We start from the raw sequence: 26,718 nt of genomic DNA, 5'->3' as shown, positions 1-26,718 counted from the left end.
CCACAGAAAAATCTTCATATTCAAAATATTTGTGCTTCCTACCCACAGTTGCACAGGGCACCTGAAAACCTCCTGCTAATGACCTTTATTTTGCACGCATAATTAAGACTTTCATTGGACCAATGACTGGACCTGTCTGCTCTGCATGCCAGTCAATCTGTGCTTAAATGGAAAATGCTCTTTTTCTTCAAGGCACGGATAAATTATGTGCTTTGTTCAGAATAAAAGAGGAAGTCATTTGCAGAACTAGACCACAATATAGTCAAAGTAGAGGGAATTTGAGGCTCATAACCTTCTTTTCATTTCCTCTAGCTTTTCAGGAACTACCAGCAGCATATTCTTCTCATCTTTATTCTCAAATGATTGAAGGGTGTCCAAGTGAGAATCAAAACAATCCATCAAGCCCTGGGGAGAAAGGGAAATAGTAAGTCATTCATTTCAATGCTAGAGTCACCTAGCATTGAACCTTGTTTGACTCTGCAAGTCACCTGCCATTGGAGTAAGAGCTATTAAGAACCAGTCAGCACAAGGCAATCTTTCAGTGCCGTTATTCATTAAAGCGCAATGAAAGTATTTATCTCTTCCACTTCTAAAGTGGATATTTACAGCAAAGCATAATTTCTCCTATCCCTGGGCATCTAGTTAAATATAAGGAAAGTGGAACTATTCTACCTATGCTATCTTTTTTTTTCCCCACTTTTACTACCATATTTAGAACAAAAATAAGTCATTTTAACAGTTTCAGGATATTGTCATTCTTTGCTATGTGATGGCAAATACTGACAGCAAAACCTGGTGAATAAATTTATTATGTCACAATTGTTTAATGCTTTATTTGAATGTCCAATAGATTCCATTTAATAACATGCTGATAACATGTCACATTAATTAGTTGTGAGCATTGGTGGGTAATATCCAGAATTTTGAGAGAAAGTACAATTTGCATCATGAAACACCACTGTAGCCACAAGACCCATATATGAGCCATAATAAGACTGGTTTCAAGGAAGCAGAAGGAAAAAACTCTCAGCAGAATGTCTTCCCGTTCCATCAAAACAGATTTAACAGAAATTAAGTATCGTGGGCTTCTTCTTCTTAAAAAAAATAATGATTTTATCTCCATGTACAATGGGGGGGGAAAAAGAAAATCCTAAGCCAACATCTTCCTCTGTCTCATTCTTATAAATGCTTTAACTGCTTATTCTGAAAACAAAAACCTTAGATCAAATGGCTAACATTTGGCAAAGCCATTATCAGTAGAAAAGCCACCTCTCATACCAGGAACTAACTAGCAACAGTACAAAAGAGTGGTGTTATCAAGCCACTCACAAGACCCTCTAGATCCCATTCTTTCAAAACCATATCAATGACATGTCACAAAAACATCCAACTCACCCTTGTTCATACAAAAACAAGTACAGAACCACAATGATCAACCAGGCATTGACACACCTATGCTTTTTAAAGTTTTCAAACTCTAAAGGACATTTAAAATATTATCAGTGTAAAGATTTCAAGATCAAAATAAATAACTTGCACGATACTGAGGTATCAGAATACCTCCCATTGCTTTGAATGGAGTAACAGAGTGATTCAGCAAATACTTAACTTTAAATACATAAGCTGTGTGAACTCAGTGGAATGTAACCCTGAGCCCAAGTGCTTTCCTGAATAGATATGTATTAAGCATAGATTTAAAGATAAGGATGCAATTACCCTGTCTTATTACTTAACAAACAAGTTGCAGGAGCCACATAAAAAGAATGCCATGATTTATTCATTCAGTTAGCATTCAATTTTAATCTCACTCCAGTGAAGTCAGAAAACTTCCTTATAGACCTATGCAATTATTTAAATAAACTCATCAAAATCAAAGAGATCTTCAGAAGGGCTTTTCATCTTCAGAAGATAAACATACCTATACTACTTCCTAAAATGTCAAACAGCAATTCCATAACAAGTGCTTTGGTAGGTCAGACTGAAGCAGAATACTCCTTTGTGAGCAGCTTACCTTAAATATCACAATTATTTCTCTGAAGAGAGACATTGCTTTAAATGGGTCCTGCAAATCAGGCAAATCTTCTGCTTGCAGATGTTCTACCTCCTGAAGCCAGGCCTCAATGCCATCCAGAGGTGGAGGCAACATCTGGTCCAGCTCTGCTTTCCATTCATTAATCTTTAAAAGGAAAACAAGCGATTAGATTTGTCACCATTATTTTCTTCCCCGTCCCCAATATACAGACCTATGTTCTGTAAGCTGATGCTTTAGACACCCCAGAAAACAAAAGCAAAAAAATCTGTCACCGTTCAGAAAAGGAGCTTCCAGCCGAGTCAGCTGCCAATCAGCTATGTTCACCTGAGACCCACGTTTTCTCCCCAGCCTGTCATCTCTGTAACACTACAGAGAACTTAGAGTTATTCTCCTCAGCTGGTGGCCAGCTCAAGGCCTGGCAACAGAGATGTACAGTAAATTACTTGCGAAGTGAGGGGAACAAGGGATGCTCTGGACAGCTTTCTATCCTGGGGACTGACAGATGAACATCCATAAAGAGCAATTACCAGCAAGACCCCAATGTATCCCCAGTTGCAACAGATGGAGGCAACACAGCCAACCTCATTGAAAAGCACTGGCCAACCAGATCTAACTGTATCATTTCCCATGCCATGGGGAAGAGGGTATTATCACATTTCTCCTGGCTGCATCATTATCTAAGCCATAATTATGTCCCAAAAGAATCTTTTAAGCATAAACAGGCCCAAACCTTTGATCTGAAGACTGCTCAGAAATAATCGCATGCCATTTTTTGCAGACCTCTCACAGTCCTGATGCTCAGGAGGCAGAAGGGTAATACACAGCCTCCTTCTTACTCCTCTTGGTCACTGTACATCTCTTAGCTTGTCAGAGCTTCAGGTTCAGGGTCAATATTGTTTTTACCAGTGTAAATAAAGTATCACCTCCCCACTTCTCCCTGTGCATATTCCTGGGGTAAACTTAGGCTTCTTCACCAAATTCGTTCACATTGGTAACAAGGTGAGCTAGAAATGCCTCTGACCTGAGCAACCAGTTTACTCCACTCTTCTCTCATCTGTTGCTGGCCTTCACTCAGCTCAGCTTCACTTCTTTTTGATGACAACAGGGGCAGGAACGCTTTTTTTTCTTGGTTAAATGCCTCCATAAATGACATCATTTCCTAGGAGTAGTAATTCATAGAAGAAGACTTAGATTGAAACTCATGAAGCCAAGTACTGGCTTTGAACATATTAGTATAAATTCCATTAACATCAAAGGTTGTGATGCATGGAAAGGCAAGAGTAAAAGGCAAGGTCTGAAAGTATAGGTGCCATTCACTAGCAAAATTTGTGTTTAACATCATGTCAGTGCCATCAGGACCTGGATCTCCTCTCCCACCAAGAGAAAGAGAAAATTCCTCCCTTAACGGTCTCCTGCAGACAATTTTATTACAAACTCTGACTACAATATAAACCAAAGGACATTTTACTTCAGGTACAATCTATAGCTAGCATTTGTAGTAATTCTCTGTTTCATTAGCTGGGAAAACCTGCCATTTTTGTTATCACAGAAACAGAGAAGCTGACTCTGAGAAGGGCCTAGGAGTTTGAATCGTGTCCAAGTCTTGAACTATGTCTTTTAATTAATTAGACTTTACTGTACTCTCTTCGAAAACCCTGTCTTTGCTCAAAAAACATAAAGCATATATCTGTTTTCTAAGAGAAATAATTATCCTATCCTCCACTCTATCATTTGAGAGCATTTACCAAATTCATTGTCAGGTTTCCAACTCTTGTTAAAAAGTTTATTTAAAATTTAGGCTTAGGCAATGAAAGATAAAAGAGTTTATGTTTCTGGGAATATTTTTTAAATGTATTTTTGCAAAATCAGTTAAATACTAAATGCAACTTACTTTGTACTTCTGGTAATGTGTTTCATTCTCTGTGTCCATCAGCAACTTTGTTAACTTCTTCCCTTGCGCAGCCAACCAGCTCACAGCCTCCGTTAATTTTCCCTAGTAATTAGAGCAGAAAATTTAATGTTTCCATTTTGCAAGCCTTGTTTTTTAATTCACATTGTGCCATAAAATAACACATACTGAGTATTCAAAGCTAATGAGAAACAAATAATATTTCCTGGGGACCCTAACGAGCTTTGGGTCAGCCACTATTATAGAAAAAGATCAAAGTCTTAAACTTGGCTTCTGGATATATGAAGGCATCTTAAATAAAAGAAGAGACTGATTGTAGTCCTGTTGAAAGGAGATTATCGGTATGAAAATATGTGAATAGGCAATTAGTATATAAATTCTAATAGGAATATATAGAGAACAAGCATCTTGTTTTTCCAATCAGCATAGTCTGTGAGTGATGACTTCTGTCAGCTCTCAGCTATTAAATTTAAAGCTGGTTGTTCTGTACATTTGTAAATCTGTCTTTCTCCTCCCCAGTACTTGCATACACACTTGAGAGCACACACAAAGACAGCCAGGCTTAAAAATGTCCTCTTCAATAATTAAATGAAAAAAAAAAAGAAAAAAAAGAAAAACAAAAAACAGCCTGCACAGCATTTCCATCAGTATCATCAAAAATCTATCACACTGAGTGATAGCTACCATACAGGAGCATCAGAAGGTTCAAGCCAATTCTGCCCTGTCAGTGGCTAAATCAGAGGATCCAACCATGAAGGACAACAGTTACTGAGTCATGTTAGAAGCTGGGCAACAAAAAAGTACCACTATTCTTGGCATTTGCGATGCACATTAATTAAAAAATGCCTCAGTGATAAACCTCACAGCATACCTGCATGTCTTCAGTCTCCGGCATATTTCTGGAGTACTGCAAAAACTGAGCCACATACGTCATGATTGATTTTTCATCCGGATTCATAATGTCAATATCTACAAGAGTCAATATGCCATTTACATAATTATGCAGCCCTCTAGACTTGATCACATAATTACACACTATATTGCAGTTATTAAAACACATTACCATAAACATGTTTATTTTGCAGTAGCTCAGTTAATATACCACTGACAGAAATTAATATGTAATGAACATTTTTTCCTTGGGAATACTTCAATATAACATAATGAGCTAATGAACAAGTTTCTCCTTTGAATGGGAAAGTTTTATATTCTTTCTTCAACATATTATTCCAGTGTATGGTGCCAATTCAAATATCCTAAAAATCCTAAGCATAGTTTAAATTATATAATAAAGAACCACATTAGAGTTAGAGTATTATGGCAACGATCAATGTTTCATTTCAAACTTGAACAGAGGCTTACTTTTTCCTCTATTAAAAGTCAACACAGGCAGGATTATGTTAATCTCACTCCTTACAGCAAAGACATAAAAAAACAGATCACTTACCTTCAGGTTCAAGAAGCCGTGGAATATTGAGCTCCAATTCTGCAATTCTGAAAGCCTCATCCAGGTTTTCCCTATTACTTCTGGCTTTTGCCTTCTCCAAATCAACTAGACCTGGTCTTAAAGCATTGATGATGGCTAAAAAAGGCAGTCCGCTTCTCCAACTTGACTTGAAGTCAGTCACACTGATAGAACCATGCCTATTCCAAAAACAATTAGAAACAAAATGTCACAACAAGTTTACTCAGATGTCCTGTGTACAAATTTAGAAATACACCATAAATTTGTTAAAATAAGGTACAAAACAAAAAAAAGGAGTTACTTAGAAACTTGGCACAAAATTTCTGCAGAAGTTGGGTCAGAAAACAATACAGACAGTACTACCAATCACTGCAACCATATATATGTGTGTGTGTGTAGTTTATATATATATAGTACATAAAAAAGAAAATATATACATTACTTTTTTTGGCAGAATTACAGTGTTTCTATCCTACATTGCATTTCCAATATTCTTTCTGAATATCACCTTTGCTCTCACTGTCTACACATTCTATAATCTACAACGTATTCTACACAATGGAAGAATAAGCAAAGCACTGAAGTTGCTGCAATAGATGTGATGTTCTTATGCTCACTAAAATCCTTCTTGGCAATCCTGCAGTGTTTTGACAGAATGTTTGTAATTCCGTTTGTCTCACGTTCCACATCAGATGTGGGAATCCTAGAAATGCTACAATTTCCATTTTTAAAAAATATAATTATTGAAAGTTTGTTAACCAATGCCAACCAAAAGGATTAAAACTAACAAATCATGTAAGCATTCTGCTAGACTTATCACACAGGAAACTGTAAGTCCCTAAAAGAGAAAAGTGAAACAAACCAATTTACATTGTGGTGTTTTATTAGTAGGATTAGCCTCACTTGATTATACTTAACGGGCTCATGTCAAAACATTTAGGGCCTGATTGACTCTAAAAGTGCTGATAGCATCATACAAATTTGAAAGTATTTTCTGCTAAGCTGTCACTAAGTAATGTTAAAAAAAAAAAAAGGTAAGGAAAAATACCACATTTAGAGAAAAGTAATGAACACAAAACGTGACACACTATTTGTAAGACTTGGATGGAACTTACAGTGAACACTGATCTTTTGCCCACAACAAAAGTGCCTTTGTAGCAGAGATCTTCCACCGTTCCTTAATTTTAGCACTTTTTTTAGCTGATCTGCTTGCCTTTGGAGAAGAGTCAACAGTACTTGAACAATCAAGAGAAGGCTGATTGTAAGTGCAAGCAAGTGTCCTGGCAAGTTCTTCAATCTATCAGGGATGATGGGAGAGTTTAATCAGGTTTCAGTGAAAACTTATCAAGACAGCAACGGCAGAAAACCACAGAGAATTAGAAAGGACTCAATTACAACACTAATAGCAGTCCTCTGCCCCCAGAGCTCACATCAGGTTTCCCAACCATTGCCAAATTTTATCTGTTCAAGATGAATTATTTCGTGCTGAATCATTAGCTGATTTTTTCGGCAGGAAATATTCACCCAAGACATCCATGGGATAATGCAGGTACCAGCACTGGCATCAAGGCACCTCCTCAGTAAGTGCACTTTCCTACTTCCACCAGTGAAAGCAGCCCTTGGTAGCTGTGCTTTGTGCTGTCATGCCTTGTACTAGGCATGTTGAGATTTTGCCTGCTCACTCAGAGTGCAGGAAAAGCTAATCAATGGGCCTCAGAGATCTACAGTTGGTTAAAGAGGCTTGGCTTACGTAAAAAGATAATGCATACAGCCATGTGCACCACAAGAACCACAAGCACCAAAGTACCCTTACCAAGAAAAATGAGGGCTACAGTCAAATAACTTTGCTTCTTGACTCCTTCCTGAGCCCCTGTCACCAGCTCATCCCCAGTGCACCCATGTTAATTCACTGTGGGGCTCTTGCTAGCAGATAGTTTGGCTCCGTCATTCTCTACAGTTCTACAACAGGACTCCAGCAAGGCCTTGTGCTTTCAAACACCCCCTCCACCCCATAACTTCATGCCACACAAGATGCATGTGCAGTATCTTATGTAAGAAACATCACTACAACAGCTTTCATATTATTTCAGGTACCTAGTGCTGAAAAAAACAAATAGCAAGAATTACAATAGCAAAAATTGTGAGCACAGCCAACACTGAATGAAGAGGGGTCTGCCCCTGAGGGAGATGGATGTGAACCACTTTGCACTACTTGCTCTATTTGGTGTTCTATTTAGAGCTTAATCATTACAGGCCTTAGACATATTAGGCAAAGTTTAGCCCATTTTTCAACTAGTTATTGAAAAAAACCTATGCATGCTACCATTTTCAATTAGATGTTGTTCATCAAGCTGTAACGTTGTCATTGCATTGGAGAAACCACTCAGAGACACAGGCAAGATGCACTGGTGCATCTCTTCTCTGAGTTGTCACTTCAAGATGTCAGAAAATAATCTGCTTTGTACTAATTCATCTGTTTGGGCAACCATGTATGTCAACACATTTTTGTGCTCTTTCCCTCTACTGAAATATTCCCTTACACTGCTGAAATACTTACATGAAAATGAAATATAATTGTCCAAATTAGGCCAAGCACAATGGAAGGTTTTCCTTCAATAATGTCAGCAACATGAATATTTATGAGCTTGAGCTAGTGGGGAAAAAAAAGGACCATTGTTAACAAAGAAAATGTTCCACCAGCTAAGCGGTCTTTACTTGTGAATTTTTAAGTTAATACTCACTGATTTGCTCCTTAAAAATGTCAAGGCATTTTCTATGTTGCTTCTGCACTGAAAGGTATTAAATCCTTTTTCCCGTGGCTGTGAAGCAAAAAGATTTTGTTACAATCTCAGCAGTAAAAACTCATTTTATTTTCATTTTGATAAGGAAAGTCTTGAAGTGATTTATGAATGATTAGAATAACTTCTTTCACTGTGTTTCAGTGTCTATGATGTAAGATTAAGTTACTTGCAAATAGTTCTGTGACTCCAGAGGGATCACTCATGATCTCACAACTTAGCATATCCAAAATTCTCTTCTGGGTTTGATGAAGTATTGAGTTAATATTTGTATTGTTCTGCCTTACCAGATGTTGACCTGAAAGAACTTCCAACAGATTCAAAAGCATATGTCCTTGCTGTATGTCTGTATACAGGTCTGAGATAACAGAAGGAGGTGTATGCTGCAAAATAAATTTCATTACTGATCACACTATCTTTAGCCATTTTGAATTCACCACACTATAGAACACAGCAGATTGTTCTACTTTAGAGTTAAAATAATATTGTTATCATCTTTTTGTTCACAATAAACTGAAATATAAATCCTGCATCTAATCAGCTATATCCTGCTCATTCTAACCCACTATTACATTCGTTTCTTATTTTCTCTTGCCCTGTCTCTGAGTTTTCTAAGGGTTATATTAGGCCTTATTTTCCAGTATTTATTATGTTTTTGAGGAGGTATGTTGCAAAAACCAGTTAATTCATTTTTTGACTTCCTAATCAATGTACCCCAAGTACAAATTTGACTATAGTGCATACTAACTAAATCCTCACTCTTTTCACCCACTTGAAAACAACATAAACCTATCGTGCGCTCAATGGCTTCTGCTCAAGTAGGAATCAAAACAGGACTTTTTACCTGAACAAGTCAGAGACCCAACATATGCTGCTCAAACTGCTTTGTGAATATACCTACACTACTAGGCCATCTGTCTTAATAAATACTAGTCCCATTAAACTCATGTTCTTGGATTGCATAAGAGAAAAATACTTCTCTAAACACAGTAAAACTAATCATAAATATAGAACCTCATAAAATGCTGAGACATGTGCCACAATCTAGCAAAATGTTTCTACCCAGTGAGAAAGATACTGTCATCTACTTACAAATTCTCTCTTAAAAACCTCTTTGGATTACTACCAATGTAACACCTATTAAACAAATACTTTCCAGGAATTTATTTTTCCAGACACTACCTAAAATCTTTAATTAATTTTGTTTATTCCAAAAAAATGTCAATCTCCACAGAGCACATCTTAAACAAAAAGGCAAAAAGCATGTCTTTGCTGAAGAACACCATTCTTACCTTTGACAATATTGAATTTATCCAGGTAGTGAAGGTTTTCTTCTGAGTACACTCTCGTTGCACTGGGGAAAAAAGAGAAGAAACAATGGTTAGTTAAAAAATATATATTTGTTTTTCTTTTTCAAAAAATCTAAGACCTCTTCTTCCAGATATGACACTAGATACAGTTTAGTATTAGTTTTCCTCAACTCTTATTTTCCTAGTGACATTTCCTTGTTTGCAGAGATGGTAACACAAGCATCTCTGCAACCATCAGCGACTACTGGATGCAGCAAAAATCCCAGCAAATGCAAACAGTGGTGTGAACACATCATCCTACAGTGTAATCCATCTAGAATAACTCCATTCATTCCTAATTGCTTGTTAAAAAACTCAGAACAATCATCAGTACAACATCCGTTCCTGTAACTCAAGAAAATGTGTGCATGGGGCTGGGTGATGAGACCAGGAGGGATGCTAGGGTTAGGTGATGCATGCACATCTGTAGGTGAAGCCATACAATGAGATGTCTTGGCTAGCTGAAGGGATGGATAGAGATATTAGGATGTTGTTGGGAAAATTACCCTCTAACAGCATTTATTTCACTAATAAATAGTGAAAAAGTGAAATAGGCCCTCCCTCGAGTACAGAGTGTGACCAGGCCACTCAGGGATCCAGCTCATCACCCAGGTCCTGTAGGATGTTATGCAGTGAAAAAAATACCACCAGTTGTGAAGGGAGATAAAAATTATTTAAGCCGTGGTTTCAAAAACTGGAATATTTAAACCATTTCTCACACAAAGCTACAATTCAGAAGTGGGGGAAGCCTTTCTCTGTGGTTTGTGGGTGGCAGAGATAAAGAAAATCTCTTTCTTTGCCTGGTTTCACTTCGCCGCAGATATCAAGCTGCTCATCCCGTTCCCCTGATAGCACAAAGGCTGAGCAGCACACAACCAGGCAAGCCCCATGTGGTGGTTTTACTCGGGTGGGCAGCCGAGTTCCACCACGGCCGCTCTCTCACTCCTCCTCCTCAAAAAGTAAGGGGGAGAAAATACAACACAAAGAGCTCAAGGTTTGAGATAAGGATGATTTAATTAATATTGTGCAGCAGTAGACACAACACTGGAGTGATCCCAGTGCTGTTCTAGCTACAAGTGCAGAGCACAGCACTGTATGGGCTGCTGCAGGGAAAGTTAACTCCATCCCAGCCAGAGCCAGCACACCCATCTGTCTCCAGTCACATCCTGACCATCACACGATCCCTCCCAAGAAAGACGCCCTTCCCCGTCACCACAAAAAGCATAAGTCCCTGCTGTCAGTGAGCACACAAGCCCGAGGTAAGGGTGGGTGTTGCCACAGAGCTGACAGCCTTTCGACCCTCACCACTAAGCCAGGAGCTGCACAGGCCCTGCTGCCTGCACAACCCACAGCACGTCCATTCCATCGGCTCTGTGCGTGAACACAACCTCTTTTTTTTTTTTTTTTTTTTCCCTTCCGCATCAGCTTTGACTGCAAGCATTAGGGTTGGCTGCTCAAAAAGCAGGCCAAAAAGCACTGCCTGCCCCAGGGACCTGCCTGGAGCTGCAGAAGGGCGGTCGTCTCCTCCCTCTTCCCTTCCCCCTTACCATGTGAATAAACACCCAGAAGGCTGCACTGGTTTCACACAGACACTACAAAGCACATCAAATAGACTATTAACTGAGGGAGGGCAAGCTTACACTGGTACAGGAGTTGATATTTAGGCTGAAGCCACCACCTTCAGCCTGTGCCTGCCTCATAGCCCACCCATGTGTCCCCTTCCCCTGCAGAGGCAGATGCCCGGCCTGGTCCCTCTGTGTGTGGCTACATGGCTGCCCCAGGCATGGCTCCTGCCCCTCCTGTCTGCTTGCCTCTAGCCTTTCCCTCAGGCAGTGAGGAGGCAAGGAGTGACTGGTGGGAGAGGTGGAAAGCAGACAGATAGCACGAGGCCTCTCCCTGATGCTCTGGGCAGCCAGGAGCAGAGGATGGGGCTTTGGGAGCTGCAATCAGCACAGTGCTGATGGGTGGTGGGATGCCAGCCCACTGCCTGGCTGGGGAGACATAAGAGGACATTATGTGTCTCACCATGGTGTGAAGCCAGGCCTGGGTGCAGCTCTAGCCTCACTTCATAGCTCCCTGAGGACTGGTGAATGGTGGGGAACGCTGAGGTAACGCATCCCACTGCGGCGGACAGGCGACAAGAGACTCTGGGCAGGCAGTCAGCTTGCAAGAAGAAACTAATCTGGGGGGATCGGGTGAGGTTGAACAGCCTCTTCTGCCCCCAAAAATCATGCTCTTGCACAAAAAAATAACATGAAGGGGTGTTTAACATTATAAGAGAAGTGCAAAACTGCTCAGCAATAGATATGTGTATTTGTGTAGGCCAGGATGGGTGAAATATACAAAATACATCAAGCACCTTGTGGGAAAAATAAAAACAAAAAACCCATCACTGCTCCGACCATAAAAATGAAATGCCACTTACAGGGAAGCACTACATGTTTAATGAGGCTCAGGGAATTTGGCAAAGACAAACCCAAGTCCTGGGTGGCTTCACATCAGCCAAGACGGCCTGTATGGCTCGCCACATGTGAACTCACAGTTTCATCAGCTGGCAGAGCAGAGAGAGCTGCTTAAGAAGATGGCAGCGTCCTGCTCCTAACCTTCCAGCTGACCCAAAGACCTCCTGGCTCACCAGGTGGGCGAACAGCAAGAAAAACGTTCCTGCATTATACGCATCAAGTGCTGTTGTGCATCTCAGAGCTGACAGGTCTTTTAACACTTCTCCTTTAATCTATAATACCACAGTCCTGAGGGAGCGTGAAGCAGTCGATTTCCCCTGCTTGCTCAACTGTTTTATGCTTCTTTTTAAATTACACAGACATGGTGGCAAACAATAAGATCAGGGTAGTCTTAAAGACATGGATAAAAATGTGATCTCAAAATTTAGTTTTGTTTGGAAAACAGAAAGTTACTGCAAACATGCCACACAGGCCAGTCAGTATCACAATGCCAGCCTACAGGACATAAATAGCAGGGAGCCAGTGCATTCGTGTTAGCACAGGACCCAACCACACCCTCTACTTGAATACCCATGCAGGAGCCATTCCAATTACCTAATGAGTGATTATTGAGTAGCTGCGCTCAGTTTTATCAGGAAGGCAAGGCTGGTATTTCTGGCACTTGAAAAGGGGCAGAAAGCAAATATTAAATACTTTGCCTGATGTCAGTGACTCTCCAGCTGCAGCCCTTGCCAAAGGCTGCTACTGATCTGCAGAACTTGCTTTTGGGTTTGGTAGTAGAAAGACCATCAGGATGAGGATATTTGGTCTTGTTTTGGTTGAATCTCTCCATGTTAGCATGCAGACGCATTACAACACGTGGGCCAGATACTGCAAGTGTTGATTCACACGGGCGGCTCTCAGGCAAACATCTCACATGGCGAAAGTACAAAGCATTTACTTTGCTGCACACACCTAAGCGCAACTTACACCCCCATAACCCACAGCTGCTGCTTAATTCAAACACCAAGCTGCCTTTCTGGCAGCCTCAGCTGAAGCCTGGCTTGTTTTACTACCAAATAAAAATATATATCCACATGAATCAATAACAAAATTCAGCGCCTGCCAATACCTCCCCCAACGGCAGTGCAGCAGTCTCTCTCTTTCCATCTAGCCCACACAACGCAGCTCATTACAGATGTGTTTCTGGCACAGCAGCAGGCAGTTTTATTTCAATTTTCAGGCTGAGTGTATTTTCCCCTCCCAGCTACCCCTGACTTTACTCCTCGGAGGCTCTAATGATTTAATCAAGGTCTCAAATTCTTATCTGTACCACGTGGTTAATTAATACGGATTTTTATTTTTATGAGGATGAATGGATTCTTTGTCAGGCCTTTTTATAGGACTCTAAGTGACCTTGGTTTTATCTTGTCCTAGTTTACAAGATATCAGTGACCCAGAACAGAAAAACTATCAAAAAATCCTGATCATTTACTTTACTTTGGGCCAAAACTCACCAAGACACAAAGCAGATCTGAGAGAACAAAATACGAACCTGCTAATCTGGAAACATCCAAAGTCTATCACATTTCTCTCCACATTTTAATGCTAATCTTCAGAACAACCCTTCAGAAAGGAATGACATAGAAGAAGTGTGTCACATAGACTAGCTGAAAATCAATAGGCTCTGCTGGACAATGACTATTTTATCCTGTAACAAGCTATCAGCCAGTGCTACAAAATAGGCTAATCGTTAAGAGCTGGAGCATGGGACATGACAGGGACTGCAGCAGGGACCACAGCAGTGCTGATTTCACCCAGGAAAAAGAAGAGGAGGCAGAAATGTCACCAGCCATGATTTGCTCTCAGCCTTCCTCTAAGACTGATACGGAAAAGCCAGAGTTAAAATTAACCTCCTCTCCACAGCTGCCCTTCATGCCTTCTTTCCTGACCTGGGAGATGGCTCCAGGGAAACTGCTACCTCTCCCTCAGCAGCAAGCTGGGGGAAGCAAACCATGGCAGCGCAGATGTAGCCTGTCCATCCATGCCTGTTAAAAAACATCAACAAACAGCAAAGAGGTTTTCTTCTATCATAAAGAAGTGGTACCTCACTGCCAGTGAACCATTCACAACTGCATGGCCTTTTTTCTTTTAAACTCAAGCAATTATTTGAAATCAATGAACACAACCCTGTCTGTCACCCTCCCATCTCTGCGTTTTGACAGATGGAATTACCACTTGTGTATGCTATTTTTGCATCTTCCTTCCACCCTTCAGGTCACCCAAGGCTACATGCACAGCAGCAAGCAGTACAGCTCAATTGGAGCAGGAGATCAGAAGGTGGTCAGAAGCTGGAGTACCCACATGTGTCAGGGGAAGAAAGTTTGTACTCAGCCAGCTCTAGCTTGAATGCCCATAGGTAGCCGGGGTATCTTTTTGGAGCATATATTTCAGTTTCATCCAAAATAACCATTTCCACACTCTTACAATTCAGCAAAATAAGCTAGAGGATGGCCAGCAGGGATAACTTGGAGAGCTCCTTCCAAACACCACTCCTACTTTATCTAAAACATCCAGCAGGTACATGAGTAAATGGTAGGAACTATCGGAAGGACTGCTACGTATTTGTCAGTAGGGAGAGAGAGGGTGAGGAATTCACCCCCAGCCCATTACATTGTTTCTTCTCTTTCAGCCCGTAACACAGCTTATTTACAGCAGACAGGAAAGCAGGGGAAAAGGAGTTATTTCCAGCATTTATGTTCTGTAACATGGTGTTAAGCAATTAAAAACAAACACGGTATTTTTTTTTCCCCTCAAGATTAAGTGGTTTATCCAAAGCCCAATGAACGGGATGAAAATATTTCTACAGAAAAGGGTCTTTTCAAATCCAAATATTGTATAAGCTAATTAACTACTACGTGTCTGTGCAGCAAGCAGGACCTTTCCTTTCTATGCTATCTCCTTTCAACCTCCTTTTCCTTTTGAAAGCAAATTATCCAGTTTATCGAAAGTGTTGCTAACTCAGGAAGCCTGTTCGAACTGCATATTGTCCTCCTGGCTTTCTGAAATATTTTTGCTCCTCTCCCTGCCAGGATCCTGGAGCAGCTCTGAGTCACCGCTGTGTTTACTACAACAGCCCCCAAGGGAGGCACTGCAGTACTGGGGGGCACAGGCGGGGGCTGTAGGTGAAATTCTTCAAGAAAATAAGTCACATCATTTAGATATCAACACACCTCTACAGATAAGGGCTTAAGTGGTTTTTCTAACATTTTTTTGAACAACTCAAGGTGGATCAGGGACTTGAATGTAAGTGACCTTCAGCATCCTATAGTGGTGCCTCAGAAGCGACCCGTTCCTTAGTCACTGTAATGCCAGTTTTTAACCAGTTATGCATCCAACAATGCTTTTAACAAATGGAAATGTATCTAACAGGGAACACATTTACCCAACTTTTTTTTTCATTAGGCAAGATAAACAGACAGAAATAATACCCACGAGTGATTTTTTTTCAAGCCAGTCTCATGTGTTGGCTGCCTCTCCAGTGGCATCAGCCCCGTCACATGCCGTGACGCTGCGCAGTTACGGGAACTGCAGACCAGCTCCTCACCCGGGCATTAACTGCAAAGTAAATTGCAGTGCAGCTCCTACGGGAGCTTTTTGATTTGTAAAAGTCACCCTTGACAAACCATAAGCATGGACTTTTTTGATCATTCTGTTTTAAAAAAACAAGAAGCAACAACCAAATGTGTTCACCAGCCTCAACAGATGAAGCATAAAGCTGGAATGAAATTAAAAAAAAAAGGTTGGATAAGAATTCTTATTATCCCTGACCTCTGGAAGAATTAAGTGTGCCTCAGAGAGATATCCTCCTTTAAGTCAATTACTCGGAGATAAGTGAAATCTACTCCAAGTTCCACAATAAAATCCATACATACACATCACAGCATTTAATTTCAGTTGAAGAGAAAATGGATTTTTGATCATTCCTAATGGGTATGACCTAACTGCATGAGAATAGCATAATTTACTTATCTCATTAAACATTCTTCAGAAAGTCTCACCAGCCACTTTGTTATGCTATCCTTTGGGTTACAAACAGTAACGTGCACGCAGGTCAATAAGCAGAGCAAAAAATTAAGACCCCTGCAATTAATCAAACAGTCAAGTAAGTACATGCCCCAGACTGAGAGCTAAACACACACTCTTGTGTCTGAATTAGCTCAGCAAGTGTGCAAAGAAAATGGAAAACAACATTCTGCACAGGCTCAGTGGAAAAGGCCACACCTAGGCCTTTTCTGGGTTTGCTGTCCCAGGCAGGAAAGGGAAAGGATTCATGCATGGAAGGGAAGGTGAAGGTTGCATCGTCCCCAGGGTAAACAGATTTAAATCCTGAAGGCAAAAAATATCTCCTGCTCCAGAGCAGAACAAACCTGCTCACTTTCTGATGTAGCCACTCACCCATGAGTGGCTGCACAGTCCCCTCACTGCAGCCCCACGCTCACGCTCGTCAGCAAGCAGTGAAATATCTCCAACAGCTCTCAAAATGCCGAAAGCCCCTTGGACTTACCAAAGGAGAAGTGTCTCTTCATTTCAGGTAGCTAAAAACTATTTTGGACCCCAACTGAGCCTTTTCCATTTATAGAAGGCCGAGCACCCAGCTAGACACCTCTTTGGGGGAAGTTATGGAAGGAGACACAGGACAGGACTCCTGCACTACTCCTGTGCTCATGGTCAGCGAGCCCCTGAGCTCCTGCCTGCTCCCTCAGTATCCGCAGAAAACGTGGCTTCAGGTTCCAAAGACATGCCACAAAAGAGCATCTCTCTGGAAAGCATCCTCTGTTCACCAAAACATTTGCAGCCTACCTGGCAGGAGCAATCCTTCCCTTAAATATTTGCCCATAGAAGGCACCCAGAGCAAGTCCAGCTCCAAGCTTTTTGCCTGCACCGTTAGGTGGCTGTGAAAGGACACAAAACAGCTTTGCAGTTGCCCTAAGTTCTGCTGCATCAGAAAACTGGGAGAAAGCTGAAAGGTGCTGGAGGAAAGGGCACAAATTATATTGATCTTATTCTAATTTAATTTGATTATCTAGGAAAAAGGGAAGGAAAAAAAGAACAGAAAAAAATAAGGAGCCCAAGTCCTGACATCATGCAATTTCAGTTTTCTTGGCAAGGAGGAAGGGGGGGTAATTGTTTCTGTTCTGGCTGTTGAGATCATCTTGAAAAGTGGAAAAAAGAGCTACATATAAATCTTAAAAGATACATATATAAAGGTTTATACTCTTGCTGCTCTTACTTCAGCCTCATAATTTTGCAACTACCATCATTTGAAAAACTCTAGAGTTGGGAACATTAGAAACCATATTGCTATAATTCCTTCACCTATTTTCTTCCTGTTTTTAAAGCTTCATTACATCTCCTTAAATATTTAGCTGGAAAGATGCATTAAGAACAAAAGTGCATTTTTACTTCTGTTCCAGTGACTTTCTTTATTGTACACTATTTAAAAAAGTGAATGTTCATCCTTGAACGCTCTTCTACCTGAAAACCCACTAACAGAAATCCCACTAAAGCAGGTTTGTACAATTTTAAGCCACTGGCATTAATTTAATAGGCTTTGTATAATAATTAGATCTACTAAGAAGTAACCTCTTTATTATTTTAAGGTGGTGGTTCTTCCCCCCTTTCCTTCCTTTTCTTCCCAAAAGTGCACAGGTCTCCTCACAGAAGATTTTGACCTAAATCACAGTAAAATCTTATCTAAACAAACTGTTTGGTTTTACATACAGTAGGAAAAAAAAGCTAACCATTTTGTTACATTTTTTAGGCATGTAACTTCACAATTATCAAACTGAAGGGTTAATTAGAACAAGATCCACTGAATGTGCCAGACAAACATGGTAACACAGTAACTAGACGCCATTCAGAAATAATAGAAGATTGAAGAACTTAAATGTGGAATAAAATAAGAGCAATCCAGACTAAATCTCATGCCTACTTTTTTCTCCTGTGTCAACTATTTACACATAACTCCAGTTATGCTATTAACAATGAATATACTCTCAAGCTATAACCTAACAGCTTGAGAAGCAGACCATAACCAGTATTACAAACATCTTTAATCACCCACAAAGTGAGCTGCTTTTCAAGGTAAGAGCAGCCTTTTCATGAATCTGACATTTCTCTAACATTTGTCCTGGTGAACCTGACGATTTACAGTAATCGAAGTCTGTCTGCTTTACAAATCTAATCCCAAGATTCTTATCACGTAAAAAAAAAAAAACAAAACAAACAAAACAAAACAAACACCACAAACAAATAAACAAACAAAACCAGCTTTTCATTGAGTGACCCTATTATTATCTGATCTTTTCTACTATAGATCCGCAGGTAGGTTTACTAATGGTTTCTGTACATCGTGTCAGGGAACATGTTTTCTATGCTTCATCACAGCTGCACTTCCATTTGCCTGTTTGACCCAGACACATGCTGCAGCATCACTGCTCGATACAGATGTGTCTGCACCGTTTGTTGCATCTTCAGTAATTAGAAAAATTGCTTATGCCACTTATAAGGGATCTCTCCAGCATCCAAGCACACACAGCTTGGCTCCAGATTTGCACTGTGTTCACGTCAGCATAGTCTAGGAGCTCAAATTATTACAGCATAGAAGTTTTATTTAGTCATTTCAATTTTAATAAGCAGGGCTCTTTTAATTTAGATATTGATCAAAAAACGCTACTTTCACCCGACGTATCTGACTTTTCAGAAAATAACATAATAATTTCAAAATAAAACTTTTGTCTTAAATCCCAAGTAACTAATTTGTTATCTGCTGCCTTAAAACTGGACAGTTTTAACACATTTCATGACTACCAAAAGCCGAGATTGACAGGCACAAGAAATGTGTGTCTGTCTGTGCTTGGTGCTACAGCCAGTCTAGCTCCTGCTAGGAGTTTTTGCATGCTTTTCAGAAAACATAACACTAAAACAAATGGAAGAATATTCACCATTAAAGACATTTGGCTTTAGACCACTGTTAACACTCACTCATCAAAACACATGGCTTCAATGACAATATTAGTGCAAATATGGATTGTAAGTGACTTGTAAGAATATTCTTTTGCACCATCTGTCTTAAGCATATTTACTCTCAACTAGGCACTATAGTCATTTCATTGAAAGTGATCTAAAAGGAAATAGCTCTGTGGAAACATGACTTTGCCCATCCATCCTAAAACAACCAGGCTTTAAACACATTGAAAACAGGCTTTCCAGCAGTGCTCATCCTGCTGCCTAGACTAGACTCCCCGATAAAACCTCCATGAATATTTTCATGAGTACGTTCAGAGCAAAATCAGTCTTTCCAGGAAATTCTTATAGAATAAAATTAAACACAAGATTAAGGAAAATACAGAAAGACTATGCGATAGGCCAGCTCTAATGCACTGATTAGCTCTTAACTGTACAGGTAGCTGCCATTAAAATAGAACAATTAAAAATCACTACACGAATGCTTGCTTCACTCAGTCAATAAGTGAAAGCAAGTGAAAACAAGATACAGTTCATTGCAAATAAGGATGAATGATGAAAGACTTTGACCTGTAAGAAATTTGTTCAGAAGCCACAAAAATTTTCTGCTTGTTTTGGCTACAAGCTATCTTTCTACATGTGTATGTGATAAAGTAATAAGGTTGAAAAATAAATAAAACAAAAAGAAATTAAACGAAATAGTACTGTAGTTAATAGCCTCATTAAGACAGCTCAGTGCAACCAACTAATTGTCAGCAAATTGAAAACAAGGAAACTAATCAAATACCACAAATGTTTTCATGCTGGCAATTCCCTTGAAAACAGTTTACAGTAACATGTATTCTGAGTAACAAAGCATAAGAACCAGTGAGAACATCTGCACCAAAAAAGGCAACAGCTCTGAAACTACCATGAGAAAGTACTACGAGAGCTGTAATCTTTCATTTCTGAGCTGAAATGTTTTTCACCAAACAGGAACATCAGAAAAGAAACACTGACAAGAACAAACTACACCAATCATAACACTAGTTTTATATTTTAACAGGTTTCTCAGAATTTCCTTCAACCTGTGCATGGTCACAGGTTTTACCAAAAACTCACATTAAAATGGCACAGGAAACTACAGTAACCTACCTTGCAGCGACAGATGGAGATCATCTATTTCGGAGGAAGCCTGCTCCTCTGTTGAGGGAGATGACTGCATTGTTGCCATATTAAATCCTATGGAGATTCTTCACTCAATTTCCAAACTGAAATTTAAATAAATAAATAAATAGATTAATTAACCACTACAGTTTTACAGTAAAATTGCTGATATCAAAGATAAGGCATGCACAGAGACATGAGTTTTGTTTGGGCTTTTCTTCCCTCGGTTTCTGTAGCTCACATGTAATAGTGTTGTAATGTTCCTACTACATGAATCAAAGTTTTTGTCCCTTGGCTTGCTCACTTTATTTTTGATGGGGGCCAGCAGTACTTCACAGCACAAACCACAGACTTAAGTGCACCTAGCCATCAAAACAAAAGCACTATGATTAGGAGAATTCAAACTCTGTCTCTTTCTTTAAGAAAGCCAGATTGACACAGGCACACAGTGCCTTCAGCAGATTTGCTGCTGACAAACCTCCAAGGTTTTCTTCAAATCTTTGTACTTTTCTTCCTGCCCAAATGATTGTCGCAGAATGGAGAAAAAAAAAAAAAAAAGCAGAATCTGCAGATTCAGTTGAAATGAAAAAGCAGCAAGCAGTTAACACAAGTGGAGAATCACAACTGCTGATTCTACCTGGGACTTTTGTTACTTCTCATCCCCTATGAAGAAGTCTTTTTTGTAGCTCCTCTATTTTCCTCTTCCTTGATACATTCCCTATCTCCAATGAAATTTGTGTGAATGATATGCCCTGACTTTCTTAAAAGTCTAACACTATTTCTGCTCCTGCAGTAGTAATATTGTTCAATTTGCCACTGCAGGATACTGAACTAGAGGCTCTTTTTTTATGAAGAACTTTAAACAAGTTCAAAAATTAATAAAGCTGAAAATTAAATAAGTACTCAACTTAAGCAAGCTTTGTTACCTAGAAACCTGTACCCTTTCCTTCAGAAGAACTAGGATTAATACACCAGATGCTAGCAATTCATTCATACATCAAAATACAGAGTGTGAACAGATGAGTAAAGAAATACAACATTAAAGAATGCCGGTGAAATTTTCATTCAGTCCCTTGTGCATATATGAATCACGATGCAGTCTCTGGTTACTCCACTTTGTACTACTTTTCCTCACTCCCTGCACAGAAGGAAGACCACTCATTTAATGAGGAGCTATTCAATGCTTTGTTTTCCTCTTCCTGAACAATGCACGTCCTTGTGCTTTATTCAAAAGCTGCTTTGATGACAGGATTGTTAAGTTCCTCACAAGATTCTCTGTGGCATTCATCACCACAGTATCTGCACACTTCACAAACATCAGTCAATTCACGTTTACAGCACCTACTGAATCGGGGGTTATTGCCCACATTTTATCAATGACAAGCAAAGGTACAGAGAGAATAAAGGGGAAAAAAATTGCTAATTTGACCCCGTTTTTCCAGTGAAATAGATACTATTTCATATGTACAAATACTGATTCCAACTGCAGATACACCATTTCTGCAAGTCATCACTAACTTAAGAGTAAAATTCAAGCCACTAGATACCAGAAAGGGGAGATCTAGCGGGGGTAGATAAATACAGGAGCTATCTAGATAATCAGAGAAAAGGAAAAAGTAGTTTAGAAGAGTTTGGCTTGCTGATCCTAGCAAGAAGTGGAGGTAAAGGACTTCTTAATTTCTGGCAGGCACAAGAACAAAACGGTATAAATAAATCATGCCTTGAGGTTAGGATGGAAATCGGAAGAAGATTATTAAATTCTGGGTTCTAACAAAGGCTCCCAACACATGCAACTGCCACAAAGGCCTTACATGATTTTAAGACTGGAATTGTTCAGAAATGGACAGCATGAAGTGGTTGCTTTTATGACAGGACACTGGTACTTGCAGTCATGGAGATCTCTCAGAAGCCTTCTGTTCCCAAGCTATGAGTTTCAAGTGAGACAACCAGAAAAAAACACAGTCAGTTGCCACTAATAGAAGTTGGGGGGTAAGTGCCAGAGCTAGCATCTCACATGAACTCAAGGGTAGGTGTTGGACAAGAATCCAGTTCTCCCAGCAGCACTGCCTATGCCCAAGGCTATGCAATCTTTCCTGGGAAACTCCTTCCTTTTCCTCTCAAGATCAAGCAACACAAAAACAAATTCTAAAAATGCAAAATGTCAGGCAGCCCCAGTATTTTGTGGTTATCACGGTACGTCTTGAATTTGATTTTGTGATTGCCACCTGGAAGGCTACTAAGGAAGCAGAAAGAGCCAAATGGGGGGGTATGTAAGCAAAATCCAAACCACACCAGCAGACCTGTTGCTGTTTGCTCCCAGGGCACGGGCAGTTACCTGCATTCCCTGTGCCTTGAACTTTCCAGTGACATATATCACCTTCAGAGATATATAAGAAATAGAAAATACGGGGCAACAATGAATCCAGATGTGAAAGCAATGAGCTTGACTGAATTTGGACCTAAGGTGTTCTGGGTTTATGTAGCAAAGTTTTGGTTGCGGGGGGCTGCAGGGGTAGCTTCTGTGACAAGAATCCAGAAGCTGCCCCATGTTAGATATGGGTCACTTTCAGCCAGCTCCAAAAGGGACCCAATGCTGCAGAGCAGTAGCAGTTCCCCTGCGGCCTGTGGAGAGGCCCCTGGTGGAGCAGGCTGTCCCCCTGCACCCATGGGTCCCACACGGAGCAGATCTCCACGCTGCAGCCCCCCCATGGGTGGAGGAGCCCCCGGTGGAGCAGGTGGATGTGGCCTGGAGGAGGCTGCGGCCCATGGAGAGCCCCCACAGGAGCAGGCCCTGAGCCGGAGATGCAGCCCGTGGAGAGGAGCCCACGCAGGAGCAGGAGGGCTGGGGGGAGCTGCTGCCTGTGGGGGACCTGTGCTGGAGCAGATTGCTCCTGGGGAATGGACCCCGTGGGATGAAGCCATGTAGGAGCAGTTCTTGAAGAGTTTGGGAAGGACGGCATCCCATGGGAGGGACCCCATGTGGAGCAGGGGCAGGGAGGGACCATGAAGGAGCAGTGGAGACGAAGCATCAGGGACTGACTGCAGCCCCCATTCCCCATTCTGGGGGAGGAGGTGGAAGGTGGTTGGGAGAAAGGTCTTTAGTTTGTTTTTAGTTTCTCACTGCCCTAGCTTGTTAGTAATAGGCAATAAATTACATTAATCTCCCTATGCTGAGTCTTTTTTGCCCGTGACAAGAGCTGGTGATCAATCTCCCTTATCTTTATCTCAACCCTTGAACCTCTTCCATCGTATTTTCTCCCCCTTTGCCTTTGAGGAGGGGGAGTGAGAGAGCGGCTGTGGTGGAGCTTGGCTGCCCTGCTGGGTAAAACCACCACATAAGGTTATAACTCAGATTGGGTGCCCATGTAAAGGAAGAGTGATAGGACTAGAAGCACAGACACTGACACATCAGCATAAACGAGAAGCAAGTCCCAAAACCGTGAACCAGCCCCTGCAGCTGTGGAGCATGCACTCAGTATCAGTTACAACACGTGCTCTTTCTCTTTAGCACAAGTTTATTCCCATTTTTAACCTTATTTTCAAGTAAACACTGCTTAAGGGTTTTCTTTTAATGGCATTCAGTGCAGCACAAAATCACCAGTGGCAAAAACACACACATGTTTAATGCATCCAGGTCTGAGATGGTGACATAGGCAGAGCCAAATCTTGTTCACCTGCCTTGCATACTATTGAAGTCATTTGGAGAATAGTCCAGAGAAAAGGAATGGGATCTGCCATGCATCTTTTCCTATTATCATAGAGGAATTTTCAAGAGCCATGAACAGCACTGATGGAAGTTTCAGAAAAAAAAAATATGTAGTTTTAACGTTTCTGTGACCATTTCTCCTCTGTCCTCACCCCTTGCCAGCTACAGCAACCACACAGTAGATTTTACGTCCTTTTATGTCCTCATATGGAACGTAATGTGATAGGGCCCCAATATCAATTCAGATCTCTGGACATTAAATTGGTAGAAGTTAATAAAGTTTTCAGGTTTTAAAGAAGAAACTATTTTAAGTTTAAAGCATTAATACATTGAGCAGGGGATGTCGGACCAGATGACTTCCAGAGGTTCCTTTCAAGTAAATTATGGCACATGATCATAGAATACACATAAATGGAAAAAAAAAAAAAAAAAAAAGCATATGCTCCTGTTCTGTTTTAAAGACAAACGAAGGCCTCCCTCTTTATCCAGCGAACAGAATAGACTTACACATCCTAGTTTTTTTAAACATAAAAATCCACTCAACAAATCCTCGGTGCAGGTTATAAAGCTGCAGAGCTTTCACTGCCCTGAAACCATCCTTTCACCGTCTAAAACAGCACACACATCTTACCCTGCCTCCGATTCCTGCCCTGCCCCAGCAGAAGACTCTGCAGCTGCTTTGGAAGGGAAACGAATACACTGCTAGAGGACATACCTGCAAGGATTAGTATTCTTTAAAAGGTTCAAGGGGCAGATTGTCTGAGACGGGATTACATAGGGACAATACGCTAGTCCCTTTGCCCTCCTGCCCAGAAATTCATTCAAATAAAGCATGTTAAGTGTAACTATATCACATCCACCTCCAAAGAGTTTAAAATTGTAAAATATTGGATAGGAACATTTTTCATAGGCTTTACAAACTATCACCTTTTCTACTTCATATTTTAGTTGATTATATTGTTTTATAACAATTCGATGAACCTGCAGAGCTAAACCAAATCCTTCAGTCCCAAGAAATACCAATTAACTCTGAAATATATGTATCCATAGTGCTGAAAACAAAGTGCATGCCTTCAAATGAAAACATGACTTTTCAGGGAGATAAAACCAAAAGGTGAAGAGAATGCCCTTGTCTTTCCATCTTTCTGAAGAGTCTGGTGTTAATACAGGAAAGCGTTTAAGTGCTTATACCTTGGGATAGTCCATGAAATAAACTGTGAATAGCACAGAGCCAAAGAGACAGCTCCAGGAATGCTGGGACCTCGTTTCCAATTGATTTGTTTCTTGTTGATTAACTTTAAATAAATTGCTCTTTAGCTGTTGTGTGAGCTCCTCCAGTCTCGGACACACGAGTAGTCACGCAAGAAAGGAGAGTTACAAATGTCCTACTCAGAGGAAAACCTTTTAACTGGGGTTTTCCAAAGGAGCAATTTCTTGTCCACCTGAGCTCAACCTGCAGCTCAAACGGTTCAATCACCAACAAAAGCTTTCCCCATGGCAAGGACACTTACAAGACTCAAACCTAGGCTTTCCACTAGTGGGTTAGGGTAGGGAACTTCTTCCCTTACCTCTCCAGCTGCTTGCACAATGGACACCTGTGAACACTGATGGAAATTGGATCAGCACAGTCATATCGCATCATTTCAACCTAACTTCCTTGGAATCTCTCTTCGTTTCTCAAATTCAGCTGAAATTATTCAGCCAATTAAAAAAATATAATGGGTATTAACACACAGACATAGACACACTGACAGAGAGACAAAGAAGCCTACAAGGAGGTACCAGACTGGAAATCTCAAGAAATTAACCTGAAAATAATCATATCTCAGCCTTAAATTCCAGAGATCATCATGAGAATAGACAATGCTGATTTATATACCATGTCTCCAGTGAGACTTAAGTCCCAATGAGACTTAAGAGATGTTCTTCTTAATCAGTCTTTATAAAACCATGCTTGTCTCAGAAGAAAGAGGGGAAAACGCTTCAGATGGATTTTGGTAGATTCACTAGCAAGGATTTCATAGCCTTTATGTTTCAGTTTGGATCAGTGTGGATTACAGATTTCATCCTTCAGCTACTCCAATCACAGGATACAGTAGGATTTCACCATATTTTAATAAAATTGCAGTTTAACAGAGCAATCCTCTACAGTGAAACTGCTGCTGTTTTCAACACGTCTGCAACTACAGTTAAAACACAAATGCACATTTCATTAATTCTGAAAACACAAAAAACAGTAGTGCACGCTAACAAGGAAGCAAGATAACCTAGTCCACACTGCCCCACATCCACAGAGAGTTTCAGCCACATCCAGCACGCCCCTGTATGCGCTGCAGCCTGCTGCACAGCTGTACCCTCGGAGTCCTCCTTATGAGCCAAACTTCAAACCCTCTTGCATGACTTTAGCTCACAAGCGCACTCCTTAGAGCTGAAGGCAGCAGCTACTCTGCAAACAAGCCTGCCTAGAGGCTGGTGAGCATTACAGCCCACCACCAGTAAGTCTCTACCTCGATGTTTTTGCCTTTGCAGACACGTGCCCTCAATTTCCCCAGTTATGCTGGCTACGTGTTCTCCATCGGTGTTGCAAGAGGAATTCCAGTCATCTTTGCATGGCATCTCGAACCGCTTGTTTTTACTTTTCCTTCTTTGAAGTGCCACTGATTATTTATGACCTACTGCAGGACTCCAAAGCCTTTCCCTCCATAGAGGCCTCTCGATGTAAACTGGAGGCTGCTCCTAGCAACAGATTATTATTACTCATGTCTTCAGTCGAGCCAACATCATGACTCAACCAGCAGATTTTTATCTTCTGTGAACAGGCCCAAAGGAAGTAGAGCTCCACA

At 40.7% G+C, this 26,718-nt stretch overlaps 1 protein-coding gene across 7 annotated transcripts in view; it reads right to left on the bottom strand.

Moving 5' to 3' along the window:
- The window catches only part of SYNE2 (spectrin repeat containing nuclear envelope protein 2), a 187,370-nt gene that overhangs the window by 148,023 nt on the left and 12,629 nt on the right, over positions 1-26,718 (bottom strand). For all 7 annotated transcript variants that reach the window (XR_011809434.1, XM_072038197.1, XM_038179355.2 and 4 more), the window contains exons 2-13: positions 20,158-20,273; positions 9,497-9,558; positions 8,492-8,587; positions 8,148-8,225; positions 7,964-8,056; positions 6,522-6,703; positions 5,389-5,585; positions 4,813-4,910; positions 3,924-4,025; positions 3,054-3,191; positions 2,012-2,176; positions 293-405 (exon numbers count right to left, since the gene is read on the bottom strand). Coding sequence is in view for 6 of the 7 variants with exons in the window: in XM_072038197.1 (XP_071894298.1) it covers positions 293-405; positions 2,012-2,176; positions 3,054-3,191; positions 3,924-4,025; positions 4,813-4,910; positions 5,389-5,585; positions 6,522-6,703; positions 7,964-8,056; positions 8,148-8,225; positions 8,492-8,587; positions 9,497-9,558; positions 20,158-20,236 (1,403 nt within the window). In the remaining variant the exon portion in view is untranslated. The remainder of the gene's footprint in view (positions 1-292; positions 406-2,011; positions 2,177-3,053; positions 3,192-3,923; positions 4,026-4,812; positions 4,911-5,388; positions 5,586-6,521; positions 6,704-7,963; positions 8,057-8,147; positions 8,226-8,491; positions 8,588-9,496; positions 9,559-20,157; positions 20,274-26,718) is intronic.

The sequence above is a fragment of the Anas platyrhynchos genome, chromosome 5 (genome assembly GCF_047663525.1).
Source record: "Anas platyrhynchos isolate ZD024472 breed Pekin duck chromosome 5, IASCAAS_PekinDuck_T2T, whole genome shotgun sequence".
Classification (NCBI taxonomy): Eukaryota; Metazoa; Chordata; class Aves; order Anseriformes; family Anatidae; genus Anas; species Anas platyrhynchos.
The sequence above is the reverse complement of the archived record's forward strand: the minus strand, read 5'-3'. Positions and strand labels throughout refer to the sequence as shown.